Source organism: Monodon monoceros, unplaced genomic scaffold (genome assembly GCF_005190385.1).
Source record: "Monodon monoceros isolate NGI ecotype Baffin Bay Population unplaced genomic scaffold, NGI_Narwhal_1 Super_Scaffold_2, whole genome shotgun sequence".
Lineage (NCBI taxonomy): Eukaryota > Metazoa > Chordata > Mammalia > Artiodactyla > Monodontidae > Monodon > Monodon monoceros.
In genome coordinates this window covers 86,887,515-86,904,938 of record NW_021703776.1, presented here as the reverse complement: position 1 = coordinate 86,904,938, position 17,424 = coordinate 86,887,515, and the positions used below count along the sequence as shown (strand labels likewise).

Sequence of the window (17,424 nt, the reverse complement as noted above, 5' to 3'; positions counted from 1 at the left end):
CATAGCTAACACGACATTATGCATATTCCTCCTAGAACCATAGCTAATGACATTATGTGTATTCTGCCTAGAACCATAGCTAATGACAAACTTGAGTTAAGCTCCTTAACAGAGAGTAGGCTTCTTGAGGACCAAGAACTTGCCTTGGTATTAGCACTGAGCCAAGATTCCATCCTAGGATCTTTGCTTATAATGTGCTGAGCACGTTTACCTACACTGACATCTGTAAGAGATAACAGCAAGTGAGAAACCATAGCAGAGACCTGTAGAGATTGAGATACTGATTTCCTTCAAATTATGCTTTTCATAGGAGATGTTTGTCTGCTTATTCCCTACAATCACCTGAAAGTATCTCTACCCAAGTCTGGATACTTTGATAATTGCTTGTAAATGATCGAACAGATTTTGACAGAGGGACCATCCTTTGAATTTTAAGAATTTAGTTGGTAATTGGAGGAGATAAGACTATATTAGCAGAACTACTGGCTGAGCTGAAGCCATAATTTCTCTTTTGCTTTGCTCCAAACAAAACGATATAGTCAATATGTACATTTTGACTAGGGGGTCAAGGTAACTTCCATTCTAGACCCAGATTTTTATTTATTAGCAGTTTGATATTTGGCAGGTCATTAAGCTTCTATGGAGCTCCATTTCCTCCCCTTGCAGTATGGGGATTACATACCTGCCCCTCCTGCCTTACTGGGTTATTGTGAGCAGAGTAAAGTGAGATAAGGTAAGTGAAAAAAATGTATAGCACATAGCTTTTGCTGCTGATACCCTAAAACACAGTGGCTTATAATAATAACCATTTATTTAGCTTATGACTTTGTGGATTGGCTGGACTGTGTAGTCTGGGTCAGCTTAGTTGATCATTGCTGGGCTCACTCATGTGTTCATGCTGAGCTGGCAAATTGGCTAGTGGATGGGCAATCTAGGATGGGCTCAATCACATGGTTGCTGTTTGTCAAGCTGTAGGTCTGGGTAACAGGAGTGACTGGGTCATGTGTATCTCATCATCCAGGAGGTCAGTTTGGACTTCTTCATGGGCAGCCTCAGGGTTTTAAGAGAAGACAAGCTCCATTGTGCACATGTTTTTCAAGTCTCTGCTTATGTCACATTTCCTGACATCCCATTGGCTGAGCCCAGAATTATGTGAGAGGGCATTCAAAGTTCCATGGTAAGGAAGCATGGATGGATGGATAAGGGAGGAGAAGAATGTATGGCCATTTTTGCCATCTACCAGACCACTGCCAATTGGGATAACAGCAGCAGAATTTCTAGCACCCAGTGAAGACATGCAAGTTTCTCACCTTTTAAAAATGGTGTTAATATCTATGAACATTCACACCCTAATAAGACCACCAATGACGTTGCTCTAGAGTGCAGATTGGCAAACTCTGGTTTGTGAATCAAATCAGGCCCACTGCCTTTCATTGTAAATAGTTTTACTGGAACACTGCCACACCCATTCATTTTCATATAGTATATGGCTGCTCTCACACTACAACAGCAGAATTGATGGTAATTTTATTTTTAAATTTTTAAGGAATCTCTATACTATTCCAACATCATCGGTGGGAGCTGCAGTATTTGAATCCAAGTGGCAGGGGCATTGGAGTCCTTGCTGGAGCCATCCCACACTGTGCTTTGTGTATTATTCTCAGCTGAGTGGCCTTCCAAGCTTAACTCTCTGGCCTTCCCAAAGAGTCTGTGAGGCATCTGATCTCTTTTAATAAATTCCTTTTTTGTTTAGACTAGCTAGAGTGGTTTCTACTGTTTCTAACTAACTAAGGATCCTGACACTGATAGTTTTCTAAGGCTGGGGCTCTATGGCTTTAAATACCCTATGTTGAAGAAGGCACAATATTTTATTTTTTTGCAAATAAAATGTTTAGTTTACCTACTCCTAGGTATGCATTCATATAATCCAATTAGGCGTTCATACACCAGCTCTGGACTCCCCAAAAATCGAAGATGGTTTGAGAAAAGAAGGAAAGCAAACTCCATTTTCTCCCATTTAGAAAAGCAAACACTTCAATTTTGTTTGAAAAATCTAAGCTCACTAGCTCCACTCAGTGTCCCGATGACAAACACCATATTTATTTGTAAAAGGATGAAAATAGCTTCGTTGGACAACCTTATTCTTTGGCCAGCTTTATAGTTTTACGTCTTACGGTTAGGCATTTAATCCATTTTTGAGTGAATTTTTATAAATGGTGTAAGTGTCCGACTCCATTATTTTGCATGTGGATATCCAGTTTTCCCAGTGCCATTTGAGAAGAGACTGTTTTTCCCCACTGTGTAGTCTTGGCACCACTATCAAAAATCATTTGGCCATATGTGTAAAGGCTTATTTCTGGACTCTCTATTCTGTTCCATTGGTCTCAACATCTGTCTCTTTGCCAGTCCCAATGGTCTTGATTACTGTTGCTTTGTAGTATGTTTTGAAATCAGAAAGTGCGAGGCTTCCAAATTTGCTCTTCTTTTTCAAGATTGTTTTAGCTATTGAGGGTCCTATGAGATTCAGCTTTGAGATTTTTTCCCCCTACTTCTGCAAAGAGTGCCATTGGGATTTTGATAGAGATTGCACTGAACCTATAGATCTCTTTTGGTAGTATGAACATTTTCACAACATTAAGTCTTCCCATCCATGAGCACTGATAACTTTCCATTTATTTGTATCTTCTTTAATTTCTTTTAGCAATATTTTGTAGTATTCAGTACACAAGTCTTTCTTCTCCTTAGTTACATCTATTCCCAAGCATTTTATTGTTTTTGATGTTATAATAAACAGAGATTGTTTTCTTAATTTCTTTTTCAGATTGGTCATTATTAGTGTATAGAAACACAAGTGATTTTTATGTGTTGATTTTGTATCCTGCAACTTTGTTGAAATAATTTCTTAATTTTAACCATTTTTTTTGTGGAATCTTTAGGGTTTTCCACATATAAGATCATGTCATCTGTGAACAGAGATAATTTTACTTCTTCCTTTCCAATTTGGGTGGCTTTTATTTCTTTTTTGATATCAGAGTAATGCTGCCCTCATAGAATGAATTTGGAGTGTTCCCTCATTTGAAATTCTTTGGAAGAGTTTAAGAAGAATTGGTATTAATTCTTCTTTAAATGTCTGGTAGAGTTCTCCAGTGAAGGCATCTGGTCCTGGACTTTTCTTTGTTGGGAGGCTTTTGATTATTGATTTAATCTCCTTACTAGTTATATGTCTCTTCAGATTTTTAAATTTCTTATGATTCTGTGTTGGTAAGTTGTATGTTTCTAGGAATGTATCTTTTTCTTCCAGGTTATTCAATTTGTTGGCAAATAATTGTTCATAGTACTCTGTTATAATCCTTTTTATTTCTGAGACATTCTGAGTTGCAATGTCCCCCATTTCATTTCCAATTTTAGTTATTTGAGTCTCATTTTTTTCTTAGTTATTCCACCTAAGGGTTTTTCTATTTTGTTGGTCTTTTCAAAAAAAAAAAAAAAAACAGCTCTTATATATCCGGAGAAAAACATAATTTGAAAGGATACACCCTAATATTCATTGCAGCACTATTTACAATAGCCAGGACATGGAAGCAACCTAAATGTCCATCAACAGAGGAGTGGATAAAGAAGATGTGGTACATATATATAATGGAATATTACTCAGCCATAAAAAACGAACAAAATAATGTCATTTGCATCAACATGGATGGACCTAGAGATTGTCATACTGAGTGAAGTAAGTCAGAGAAAAACAAATATCATATGATATTGCTTATATGTTGAATTTAAAAAAAGGGTACAGATGAACTTACCTACAAAAAAGAAATAAGAGTTACAGATGTAGAAAACAAACTTATGGTTACCAGGGGGTAAGGGTGGGGGAGGGATAAATTGGGAGATTGGGATCGACATATACATACTACTATATATAAAATAGATAACTAATAAGGACTTACTGTATAGCACAGGGAACTCTTCTCAATACTCTTCAGTGACCTATATGGGAAAAGAATCGTAAAAAGAGTGGATATATGTGTATGTATAACTGATTCACTTTGCTGTATGGCAGAAACTAACACAACATTTTAAATCAACTATACTCCAATAAATATTTTTCAAAAAGCTCTTGATTTTAATTTTTTCTATTGTTTTCTATTCTCAATTTATCTCTGCTCTAATCTTTTTTATTCCCTTCTTTCTACTAACTTTTGGTTTAGTTTGTTCTTTTCTAGTTCCTTGAGGTGTAAAATTAGGTTGTTGATTTGAGATTTCTTTTTAATGTAAGCATTTGCCACTAAAACTTTCTTCTTATTACTGCTTTCACTGTATTCCATACATTTTGGTATGTTGTGTTTTCATTTTATCTCCAGATAGCTTCTAAATTCCCTTGTGATTTCTTCTTTGACTTGCTGGTTGTTTGAATCAATTATTTATTTCCACGTTTTAGTGGATTTTCCTGTTTTCTTCCTGCTATTGATTTCTAGTTCCATTCCATATGGTCAAAGAAGATATTTTACATGATTTCAACTTCTTAAATTTGTTAAGACTTGTTTTGTGGATTAACATGTGGTCTATCATGGAGAATGTTCCATGTGCACTTGAGAACGTATTCTGCTGTTTGGGGTGGAGTGTTCTGTATGTGTCTGTTAAGTCTAATTGGTCTAACTGTGTTGTTCAAGCCCTCTGTTTCCTTATTGATCTTCTGTCTGGCTGTTCTATCCATAGCTGAAAGGAGGGATTAAAGTCTCCTATTATTATTATTATGTTGCTGTCCATTTCTCCCTTCAGTTATGTCAATGATTCATACATTTGGGAGCCTTAATCTCTCTTTAAATAATATAGGATTTATGATTCTTATAGGGATCATATTTCTCAATAGTGGAATGTAAATGTTGCCTTGGGGAGAAAGTGTGTTCATGTAGCTGAAGCTCTTCAGTGGCAGCGAGGGCTTGGGCCACTGGACCACTCTTCTGTTTAGAAGACCTTCTATATCTTCCATACATCCCACCATGGCCCTGTCTGGCTTCTGTCTACTTCTCCAATTCCATATCATGATGCTTCATTGCTCATAACTATTCTCGAGCTATCCTGATATTATCTGTTATCTGTTTCTTAAACACCTTTTTCTGCCTCAGCACACACACATGCATGCATGTGCACACACACATGCATGTGTACATACACACACATACATACCTCATTCAAGATTTTTGTTATGAAGATATATCTGTAAAGGTACATAAAATGTTAGCTTGATTGATATTTTAAAATATTTGGACAAATAGTATCAGGCCTCATAAACACTCAGGAAGGGCCTGGAGAGAAGTTATATGAACAGAATTAGTTATTATAGCAGAACATTGAAAGCATCTCATTGTTCCCCTTTGGGACATTTAAATTCTATCCAAATAATGGAATGGTATTTATCCATATAGTAAGATTGTTTGAAGCCCATGAAGCATGAAGAAATGCTTATGATGAAGAAAAGCATACAAAATCAAATATAAATTAAGAATATATCTATGTGAAAATGCATATAAGAAAAAAATGAAATAGTTTTCAGGATTGTAGGATTAAGGAGTTTTCTGTAGTTATTTTCAAAATATTTATATTGCTACATTTAACTCTATAATTTGAATAAAAGGCAAGAACACAACTCATTAAATAACCTGTTTCCACACCATTATAGCAGCTGCCTATGGAGAAATGCTCTGAGATGAAGGACTACTTAGCCTCATTTGCCTTCCTATCCACCAGCAGCAGGGTTTCCATCTTTGCTTCCATGGATTCACAGTGGGAAGACAGCCACAAAGCACAGTACAGATTAAGACCAAATATCTCTAGACAAGAAATATTTTAAAATAAATCTACAATAAACGGACAGTTTAATGCTCAAGTGAGATAAATTTGGGGGATTCTTTTTTGAAATTTTTTTAAAGTATTTATTTATTTATTTAGTTGTGTTGGGTCTTAGTTGCGGCACGTGGGATCTTCATTGTGGCATGCGGGCTCCAGAGCGTGCTGGCAGGCTTCTTTCTAGTTGTAGTGCATGGGCTCCAGAGTGCACAGGCTCAGTAGTTGCGGCACGCAGGCTTAGTTGCCCTGCGGCATGTGGGATATTAGTTCCTCTACCAGGGATCAAACCCACATCCCCTGCATTGGAAGGCAGATTCTTCACCACTGGACCACCAGGGAAGTCCCTGGGAGATTCTGAAGAGGAAATTTGCATGACCTTGTCTGGTACCCAGCTTCAAGAGGCAGAGAACTTGAATTCATTCAGTTCTTCTGCCAGTGAAAAGACAAAGGAACAGGTGAGATCCAGCACAGGTAAATCACAGGCATCCATGGGAGGCTAACAGCTCTGAGGGATAAGCAGATGTTAGGCAGGAAATAAAAAGAAGGCAAAGTGGGGCAGGCAATGGAGGGGAGATGAATGCCAAAGCAGAGCCTTAAAAAATGATCGTGTCTCTGAAAGTCTGCGTGAAGTTCTGTGTGGTAGATCTTGTGAAAAGTCACCCTGACAAATCTTGGAGAGGATTGGAGAAGAGTAAAAGCGGAGGCAGGAAGATCGTCTAGAAGACTGTTGAAATGTTTAAAGAGAGAAAAGATGAGGATGTGACTCAAGGCCTGAGCAATGGGGACAGAGAGGAGATGAATTTGAAAGGTATGAGGAGAGAGAACCAGCAGGACTCAATAAGTAATCAGAAGAAGGAAGGTCAAGGATGACGGCCAAATCCTGCCAAACATCTGAGTGCATCCGTAGGAACAACGTTGCCAGACAAGTCTCCAGAAACCAACAAGGACTTGGTATTACTTTGTATCTTAGATTGAAAACTGTCTGCATCTTTCCCAGGTTACAATCCCATGGGGATCCACGATGTTTATATTTACATTTTATGTTTACCTAGGCTGAGCTCTGTAGTTACATAATCAGAGAAGTAAATCCCACAATCAATTCCAGGACTCTTTAGACATTACCTTTTGTAAATAGCCAGAGCTAGGTTTGCAGTCAAACCCAGAGGCATTTATGAATAAATACTGACCCCCAGTGTCTAAGTGCAGAAATAAAGATCAAAAATAAAGATAAAGCACCAAGACTCTTAGGAGAGTACCTGGAATTCCAGCTACAAATAATGTTCCCTGCAATCCAATCAGAATCCTGGGGCGCTTCAGAAACAGAAATACTGACTAGTATTTTACTATACCGATGGCTAGTGGCTGCCAGGAGAACTCTAGTGAATGTTCTATAGAATAAGTGTCAGAATGGATTTGGTCTCAATCATGGGTGTGTAACTATGTGATGGTCTTGGCCCTCTCTGCTCCAACGTCCAGGTTTAACTACTCCAAAGAGTCTTCTCACTAAAAGAGTAGATTTTTATGCAATTAATTTGACTGATACAAACTCCAGCTGTGTCTTAATCCCCACCTAGGTCAGCATTACATCAAATGAAGATTCCTCTCAAGTGGATGCAGGACAGTGTGGTTGGTGGATGTGCCCTTTTCAGCATCTGTGTGGCTAGAGTGAATTCATGAGAAATTCTTGAGTAAACTCTCTGCAGCAAAATAGCTCCTTCCGGACTTCCCTGGTGGTGCAGTGGTTAAGAATCCATCTGCCAATGCAGGGGACATGGGTTTGAGCCCTTGTCCAGGAAGATGCCACATGCTGCGGAGCAACTAAGCCCGTGCGCCACAACTACTAAGCCTGCGCTCTAGAGCCCGCAATCCACAACTACTGAAGCCCGCACGCCTAGAGACCGTGCTCTGCAACAAGAAAAGCCACCGCAATGAGAAGCCTGCATACCGCAACGAAGTGTAGCCCCCGCTCGCCGCAGCTAGAGAAAGCCTGCGCACAGCAACGAAGACCCAACACAGCCAAAATAAATAAATAAATTTATAAAAAGAAGAAAAAAAATAGCTCCTTCAGCTGCAGTTGCTGTCAAATGGTATCTGTTTTTTGCAACTGGAAATGAGGCACTGGCTGTTTGGAGACAAGCTTATGTCACATTCTGGTCTATGCTTAAGTTTTTAAGAACTTGGCTTTGCAGAGAATTAAATGAAGCCGTCTTGAAAAGGTAGAGTTTCCTTCATGAAAACAGGACTGTTTTCGTGAACGTTGTTTTTAAAGTAAGAATAGACTTCAGGCTTAAGTGGTCAACCACAACATAAATAAAAGGCCAATCTTTAGTGCCAACAGAACCTATTTGACTTCTGCTTTGGGCAACGAGAAGCATTCATTACAGGCTATTGACCCTCAGCAGTCTTAGTAGAAGGAAGCATGGAGCAGCAGTAGAAATCATGGCTGCTTTGAGGTCACATGGATTCAAGCTGGGCGATGACACTGAGCTGAGTGACACAAGGGACACAGGAGGTGGCCACTGCAAGGAGCTAAAATCGAAGGAAACGGAGGCCCAGAGATTAAGTAGAGTTTAGGAGCCAAACGGTGGCATTAAGAAGGGATGCCATCCTAAGGTACTAAAAGATTAAAGTAGAAGGTTTTGTATCAGGAGAAATTCTATTTGTTCAGCTACAAGGTGATGGCAATCATAATCCTATTTTTGACTTGTATTAGCAGAGAAGCTAATTGTCTGATACATAACTGTAGCACTAGACCTAGTAGAAAAAAATAAGTGTACAAAATTTGTTTCTTGACAATACAAAGAAGTTTTTTCTTTACTAACAAAAACTGAGATTTCAAGAATAAAAAGTATAGAAACCAGGCACCTTTATCCAGTCACTGCATATAGCGAAACATGTTTTAGTGACTGTACTTAATACAAGGTTGTTTTAGTTGCTTCTTTGCCAATTTTTTTTTCTCCTGTCACTTTATTTATTTGGGGGGATTTTATTTTGGAAAATGTCAAACCTACAGAAAAGCTGGAAGAATAGTACATTATTAACTCTTTCCTCATCAATTATAACATTTACTATATTTGCTTTCTGCGTCTCCTTAAATATATAGGAGCAATTGTGTTGGCTCAAACATTTTAATGTGAGTTGCAGACATAATGACACCTCACCCTTAAATTTTTCAGGCCCCCAAAATATCCTTTATAACTTTTAATTAAAATATCGAATTAAGGTTCAAATGTTAAAACCCTAATCCCCGGTGTGATGGTGTTTGGAGGTGGGGCCTTTGGGAGGTGAGCAGATTTAGATGAGGTCGTGAGGGTGGATCCTTCATGATGAGAACAGTGTCCTTCTAAGAGGAAGAGACCAGAGCCCCCTCCCTCTCTACCATGTGAGGACACAGCGAGAAGGCGTCTTTCTGAGCACCAGAAAGAGGGTTCTTATCAGACACTAAATCTGCCAGTGCCTGGATCTGGGACTTCCCAGCCTCCAGAACTGTGAGAAATGTTTGTTATTTAAGCCACCCAGTCTGTGGTGTTTTGTCACAACAGCCTGAACAGACTGAGACAAATGTTCTATAATCCATTCTTGTTATTCTTTTCTTTCATCTCAAATGGTCCCAGATTTGGCATTTGAAGCCAATTTTTGTGTCCCACCAGTCTTTGGGCACTTTTTTCTTTTCTGACTCAAGATGTTCTAAACTCACCTTATACTTTATCTGCCTCCAACCTGGAATCAACGATTTTCCCAAACATGCCTGGGTCTGTGGAACAGTATTTAGAAAACAAGATCAAGGGAACTACGTGTGCTATTACTAGGTTATGGCTTCTAGGCCCTTTCAGAGCACAGAGCCAGAGCTGGGGTTGGGGGGTGGGGGAAAGGTGGGGTGGCGTTGGGAAGAAAGAGAGGGGAAAATGCACACACATTCCTACAGGTATCTCCAGCTCAAAACTAGTAACACGGGGGTCTTCTTTATCTTCCTCCACTTTCTATCTTTATCTTCCTCCACTTTCTATCTCCCTTCTCCCATTGTGAGTAACCTAATTTACAATGACATCGACAAATTTGCTCAATTTTTTAAATCTATGAGATTCAGAATTACATCCTAGAAACAGTCTCAGAAACATTTTCATCTTTAAACACTTGAATTTAACATCAGCAGTACCATATCATTCCAAATTATTCCGCAGAAGTCGCACAGACTAACAGCTCTTTAAATAGCAACAAGAGATAATGCACCTATATATAGGACTCGAATTGGACAACTTAGCAATGGTTGTTTCTTGAGAGGACCAAAGAGGACAAATTTAGAACAGATTACTGTGGCTTCTGCTTTAATTGGTTGAAGACTATTTGAGGTGTTTTCCTTTTCAAAATTTATCCTGTTTGACGTTTGGCATTTGTTTCAAAGCAATCCAGTGGACAGTGTGAGAAGATATACATAATGGTTAATGAGGTGATAGTGGCTGATGGGTGAGTGTTCTTTGTGTTATTTATACTCTCAGCTTTTGGGGATGTTTAAATTTTTTTATAATAAAAAGATTTCAAAATATATATTCCTGTCAAATCAGGGTAAGCATAAGCTTAAATGGCTAGCCCCAACTCAAATAAATGGCAAATAAGATGTGGCTCTATTATGTGAAAATAGGAAGTATTGATGACAATCTAGCTTATCTTTAAAAAATTGTCTAAGGAACTTTCATTTTTTTTGGACTTAAGTTCCATGTTTTAAAGGTCAGTCTATATAGCTAGATTATCCTCCAATAAATAAAACTTCACCAATTGTGGAAAAAGATTGACTTAAATTCTGCCTATCATTTTGCCAAATAGCTTTGTCACTAGAGGGAGATTGTATGATTAAAATACTCTTATAGAACGGATGCTTCATATTCCCCTTGGGATCAAAGTCCCCTCACAGACCAATGTGGAAACCATCAGGCTACAGCATAACATGGCATCTGTCACAGCCAGATCTTTTGAGAGGCCAGGCATGATTTAATACAACGAACAGTGTTACATAAGTGAGCCCCAAACTTGCAAAATCCAACCATGCAGAAGACAAAAACAGGAGAAACGATCAGGGTCTACAATGTTGAGGCAATTTGAACATATGAAAGACTTTCCAGGTAAGAGGAAAGCTGAACTTTGAAAAGAGGCTTGCCACTTTATGTAAAAGCATAAAAATAAATTAAAAATGACGCTGGGGATGATGAATCTTCTGTCTAGTAAAGCTGGTTCCCCTACCTCATTCTGTCATAAACACAAAGGAGCTAGAAAAATAAAAAACTATAACTACATAGTAGGAATGGGGGGAAATGTACATGACCTCTGGCTTCTCTTTCCTGAGACTGTCATCATGATCAGGAGGACTTCTGCTTCTGGCCACCAAGTTGCCCAACTGCTGTCCGATGGGGCAGTTGGGTTAACCAGCTCACACACTGACCAAAAAAAAGCATTTTCACAACAAAACTATAGAGCCTGGGGAGGCTTCCCAGGCCAGAAGACAAATAACCACTGCCATTAATGTGCACATGGAGGGACTGCATTTTAATAAAAGTGGTCATGACCCAAGATGAGAAATAGTCTGCAAATCTGGAGCAAAACAATCTGGTTGAGCTTGGAAATAGCCAGATCATGTTAAGAAATTTGCCTCATACATCTTATCAAGGAAACATACACGACATTATGTACTCTAACCGAGGATGCTTTGTTAATTCAGTGCTCAAATTAGTACTGAATGATGCAAGAACTTCCATTTTCTGAGGCAGAATTTCTGTTCTTTCAGAAAAACAAAGTCTGAGTGTACTGGGATACACTACTCATCTGAGATATTTAAAAATTAAAACTCTAGGAGTAGCATCTTGCTATGGCTCTTATCTTACCACACGGGACCTGCATGAAACAATCATTACAGCCTGGGCAAAACAGACGTGTCTAACTGGCTCCAGGGCAAGCCCAACCTGGCAGCAGGATGGGCTGCCCTCTCCAAGGACCAAATTTCTGGATAAGCTATCATTTTTTAAATTTAAAAAAATCCCCATTTTTTGGTCCCAGCTTGACGTGGTACAGAAGGATGCCAAGATGAGGATGCAGGTTAGGCAGATTTCAAGATACCTACATCAAAAATTCTGGATCCGGGCTTCCCTGGTGGCGCAGTGGTTGAGAGTCCGCCTGCCGATGCTGCCGATGCGGGGGACGTGGGTTCGTGTCCCAGTCCGGGAAGATCCCACATGCCGCGGAGCAGCAGGGCCCATGAGCCATGGCCACTGAGCCTGCGCATCCAGAGCCTGTGCTCCGCAACGGGAGAGGCCACAACAGTGAGAGGCCCGTGTACCCCCAAAAAAAAAAAAAAAAATTCTGGATCCCTTGTAAGCCATGCAAAGAAAACAGATTCACTAGGTGGTCTCAAGGTTGAAGTGCTGGAGTCGTTAAAAATAATTTTACAGCAAATTTTCATAAATATCTCTTCATTTATTTCAGCCAAGATCTCAAAAACCAAATTGTACCAGAAAGTGTCAGCAAAAATTATCCCTCTCTTAGGAAGTCTGTAAGATTCCACAGTGATGGGGTGTGAGCACAGCTCTGTGTGCAGGAGCACATCATGCTGCCAGGTGTCCATGGGAGGTGGATATCTAGATGCAGGACAAGGGAAGAATCCAACTCTAGGCTCTTAAGCTGTGTTAAGACATGGTCACTTCTTGGGCTGGAAAATTCAGATGCCAATTCCAGAGATGAAGCTGTTCAAAAATGGTCTGAGTTGAAGCTTAGCCATAGGTTTGGAATTCTAGGAAGATCTGGTAGTTGTATTCTTGGCCCTGATCTCTGAATTATAAACAGTGTTATTTGGTTAGGCAACAGAACTGTGAAAAGAAGGACTACGGCAGAAAAGCCAGTAGTTGGTCAGGAACGTCAAGCATCCACGTTCCATGTCCTTATGCATCACAGATGCAGCCAGCTGTGAGCAAACCAGGTTCATTTCTTCTTTTCAGCTGATGCCCTAAGTCTTGATTTAAGGATCAGTAGAAACCAAGCAAGCAGTAGCAAGGGTTTTAGAATTAGTTTCCTTCTAATGACAGTTTTACTATAAAATGGATACAAATAAACCAATCCACCAATGGAAAACCATGAAAAACTGGTGATATCTGTAACAGCTTTTATAGTTGTAAATTGTTTACATGACTTTATCACTGAAATATATGTCACTTGCTCTGAAATAAGGCAGTAGCTTAAAGAAATGATCACTTACCTATCTCCAGCATCTAAAAACATCCTATATCATTAAGATTGATAAGCAGTCAATTCTGTCTGTGGCCTACCCTGAATACTATAGACTACGTACCATAATGTTTTGCCCTCAGCAGATAAAGAACAAATGTACATGACAAGTGCGAATATACCATTTCCCCTGTTCAAGTGAATAAAATTACACCCACTATATTCTACCTTCCCCCGACCCGACCTTCAATTTTTAGAGAATTAGGCATGTCTATGTGTTGAAATAAGTACAACTCTTTGTGTTATAGGAAGATAAGAGCAGAGAATAATTCAGCAGCCTATACTTAATATTTATGAATCATATGGAAATTCTTGGGATTGTACCATTTTCAGTCACAGAACTTATTTTTAAATTAATTTTAAAGACCCCAAAATTAAAGTTTAAAAAACAAAAATAAAACAAAAAGAGAACATGAACAGCTATAGCTGTCTATATGCTGCTAATTCTAGCAGCCAGAGAGGAATTCCACCAAATGTTATGAGGCAAAGGGCCTTGGTGTTTGTTGTTGGCTGTCTTGGAGGAATCCATCCATGACTCTCCCATTTAATGGGCCTCTGGTCTTAACCTATCAAAGCATCCCTCTCCCTAGAGGAAAAGACTAGTAATAAATACTTAAGTATAGTGTGTTATCTAATGCCCTTTATTATCATCCTAGAAAGTCTCAGTAAATATAACTGTGAACTACTTATTGGAGTAAGTAGTGCCTGTCAGTGGTCACTCTATACTGATTTATTGAATGAGGAATACCTTGAACTTGACCTCCACTTGTTGCTCCCCCATCTTGGAAACTTATGACATTGATTAAGCCCCACTGGTGACTAACTTAGTGACTAATTCAAACGGGGCCGGCAGGGGCTAACGCATAAGGCTTATGACATTAGCACTCAGGCATCCTAAAGCCTTTATCTGGGCCAACATATGTTACCTAGTTACTTATACAAACTCTACCCCACAGCCTAGATCTGGAAAAATCAGGAAAAATCAGCGGGGGAGAAAAAAAAAAAAAGCGAGATCAGCACCCATAACACACCGCATACCACTCCTTCTGCAGCTATCCCTAGCTAGCACGTGGGAAAGATTTTATTTGTCAGCGCGTTTCACTTTTCCTTGATCCTCTACTTTCTTAATGGCTGCTTGGATAGCCTCTTGGTTGCCCAGGAACTGGTGAGGTCCAATGGCATGCAGGTTCTCATCCAGTTCCAGGAGAATGGGGACTCCAGTAGGAAGAGTAATGTTGATAATGTCTTCATCTGAGATACCTGGAGATTGAGACAGGGAGGAGCAAGGCGTTAAAGACAACCCAGGAGGAAGCTGTGTTTAATTAATTAACTACACATTCACTTAGTCCCATATTAACTGCATGTTTGGAACCACACCAGGTACTGTGAGGGATTCCAGCTATAGTTGCTGGAAGCCAAGGGCGTCCCAGAAGTTTTATTTATTTATTTACTTATTTATTTGGTTGTGCCAGGTCTTAGTTGCGGCAGGCGGGCTCCTTAGTTGCGGCATGCGAACTCTTAGTTGCAGCATGTGGGATCTAGTCCCCTGACCAGGGATCAAACCCTGGGCCCCCTGCATTGGGAGCGCAGAGTCTTATACACTGCACCACCAAGGAAGTCCCTCAGAAGTTTTTTTTTAAAAAAAAATCTAAGACAGAAATTCAAATTACATTAAATCTTGGGACAGTAAATACCTTTTGGGGCAAACTGTTCCTGGTTGTTTCCTATCTAAATCTTAAAGAAATGAAAATTATTCTCTCCATGCTCACATGTGTGTTACTGGTTTTCCGCAGAAATCAATCTTGAAAAATCTGAAAGTGAACTAGGGGGGTTTTCCGGTTTTTTTCCTTTTATATGTTGTCCCCAGGCTGGCTAAAATTAACCTCAAAATCTAGTTCAATTGATAAGAAAGTGGCTGGTTTTCCAACACTGAGTGAGCATGGGATGCCCTGGGCTAGACCCAGTCAAGGAGGAACTCTCCCCTAGGTGCTCAGGAAATACAATCAAGAGGAATCAAAAGAAGGTTGATCGACATGCCTTGTAAACAGGTCTCGTTCTCCTGCTGTCCCTTAACAGCCCAACTGCTAGGAGAGAAAGGTATGTGTAATGGACAAATCACCTTCAATTCTTTTTTTATTTTTTAAAAATTTTACTTACTTATTTATTTATTTATTTATTTACTTACTTATTTTCGGCATGCTGCGCAGTCCTGTGGGATCTTAGTTCCCTGACCAGGGATTGAACCCATGCCCGAGGCAGTGAAAGCGTGGAGTCCTAACCCCTGGACCACCAGGCAATTCCCTCAGTTTTTTTTTAAATAGCCTGAATCAGGGAATTCCCTGGTGGTCCAGGGGTTAGGACTCCGCGCTCTCACTGCCAAGGGCCCAGGTTCGATCCCTGGTAGGGGAGCTAAGATCCCACATGCCGTACAGTGCGCTCCCACAAAATTTTTTTTAATAAATAGATAACCTGAATCATAGGTTGTTCAATTTTGACCAGAAGAGCTGGAGTTGTAGCAAGGATGGTAGCAGCAGTGGTCATGATAAGGTTTCTATTATTATGAGTGTTTTTAAAAAACAATAAACAGCTAACATGTACTGAGTACATTCCGCATGCCAGGTACTCTTCTAAGCACTTTATGTGTATTAACTTATTTAATCACCGTTGCAATCCTAGGAAGATATGCACCATTATTTTTCCATGTAACAATTTCTGACACAGAGAGGTTAAGCAAACAACTCAAGGTCACACAGGCAGTAAATACCAAAGCCTGGATTTAAACCCAGGTATATGTAACTAGTGCACAATGTCTTTCAAGTTCCTCTGAGTTCAAAATGGGCAAAGAGAAGAGAGGAGACCTAAAAACATGGAGTTAAGCCAATTAAAAGGTGACTGAAAGTATTCAAATTATCTACTTTAAAAACACACATTAAAAAAAAAAACACACTTTTATTATATAGACTTCTAAATTCTAACCATATACTTCTGTTCTTTATTAATAGAAAGGACCCAGGGTAGAGCAAGTTCTGAGGGGAGTGCAAGGGTCCATCTTGGAAGGTGAGAATGGCAGAATAAGTTAGTAGCAGTTAGTTATCAATGCACTGTGTCATTTTAACTTTGGTCATAACTATGAGCACCAGTCACAGAATCATAGCACTGGATCTCAGCCGCTGGGGTGGTTCTTTATTAGAATTTCATTTCTAGGTTCAGAAGAGCTGCCTAAGAACTCTTATGCACAAGCTGTATACTCAAACAGCTATGAAACAATGGAAAGGATCATAACTTGGAAGTCAGGGTCTATTCTAAGTACCCATCCCATCTCCTCCTTTGCTAGTCCCCTTCCAAATACTAACAAGTATAATATATAACTTTAGGTAAGTAACCTCTCTGGGCCTCCACTGCCTCTGTCTAATTAAAAAAAGAAACACACACTCTTCTCTACCACTATTACAAACCCTGTGGGGCAGGAGGAATGGACTTAAAAGAGAACATACATGAGAAAGTATAGCCCAACAAGTGTTTCTTCTTTCTGTACTATGAATTCTCTTCTAGGTAGAAGATTTAAAGGGTAGGCTACTAAAACACTCCTTTGCCCTGCCAAGCCCCCATCCCCACACTGCAACCCTACACAAGATTACCATCCCAAACTAAAGCTGGCAAGAACAGATAAATTCAGACCAGACAGCCAGCTGTTTAGCTGGGAGATGACTGCCTGGGATTCTAAAAGCCCTCGGACCCTCTCAGGTCAGATCTGTCAGCTGGCCGCATAGTAGCTGCCACCCACATCCCCTGGAGATAGCCAGAGAGGAATGCAACAGCACGTGGTTTAGAGCCAGGTGACCGCTAAGGATATAAACTGAAATCCTAATACATTGTAAAATTAAGAGTATAAAATCCTGTGGAATCTTTGGATAACAAGTCTGGCAATTCCTCAAACAGGTAAGCACAGAATTACCATGGGACCCTGCAATTTCACTCCTAGGTATATATACCCAAGAGAAATGAAAACACATGTCCACACAAAAACCTGTACATGAACCCTCACAGCAGCATTATTCATAATAGACAGAAGATGGAAACAGTCTAAATGTCCATCAACTGATGAGTGGGTAAATTAAATGTGGCAGATCCATGCAATGGAATATTATTTGGCAATATAAAGGAAAGAAGTGCTGATGCATGCTAAACATTGACAACGCTTGAAAACATTATGCTAAGTGAAAGCAGCCAGTCACAGAGTACATATTGTATGAGTCCATTTCTATGAAATGTCCAGAATAGGCAAATCTATAGTGACATAAATAGATCTGG

At 39.6% G+C, this 17,424-nt stretch overlaps 1 protein-coding gene across 1 annotated transcript in view; it reads right to left on the bottom strand.

Moving 5' to 3' along the window:
• Window positions 1–13,740: 13,740 nt before the first annotated feature.
• Window positions 13,741–17,424, bottom strand: part of BPGM (bisphosphoglycerate mutase) — a 30,957-nt gene continuing 27,273 nt past the window's right edge. Inside the window, exon 3 of the mRNA XM_029234472.1 lies at window positions 13,741–14,373. Coding sequence (XP_029090305.1) covers window positions 14,195–14,373 — 179 coding nt within the window. The 3' untranslated portion in view covers window positions 13,741–14,194. The remainder of the gene's footprint in view (window positions 14,374–17,424) is intronic.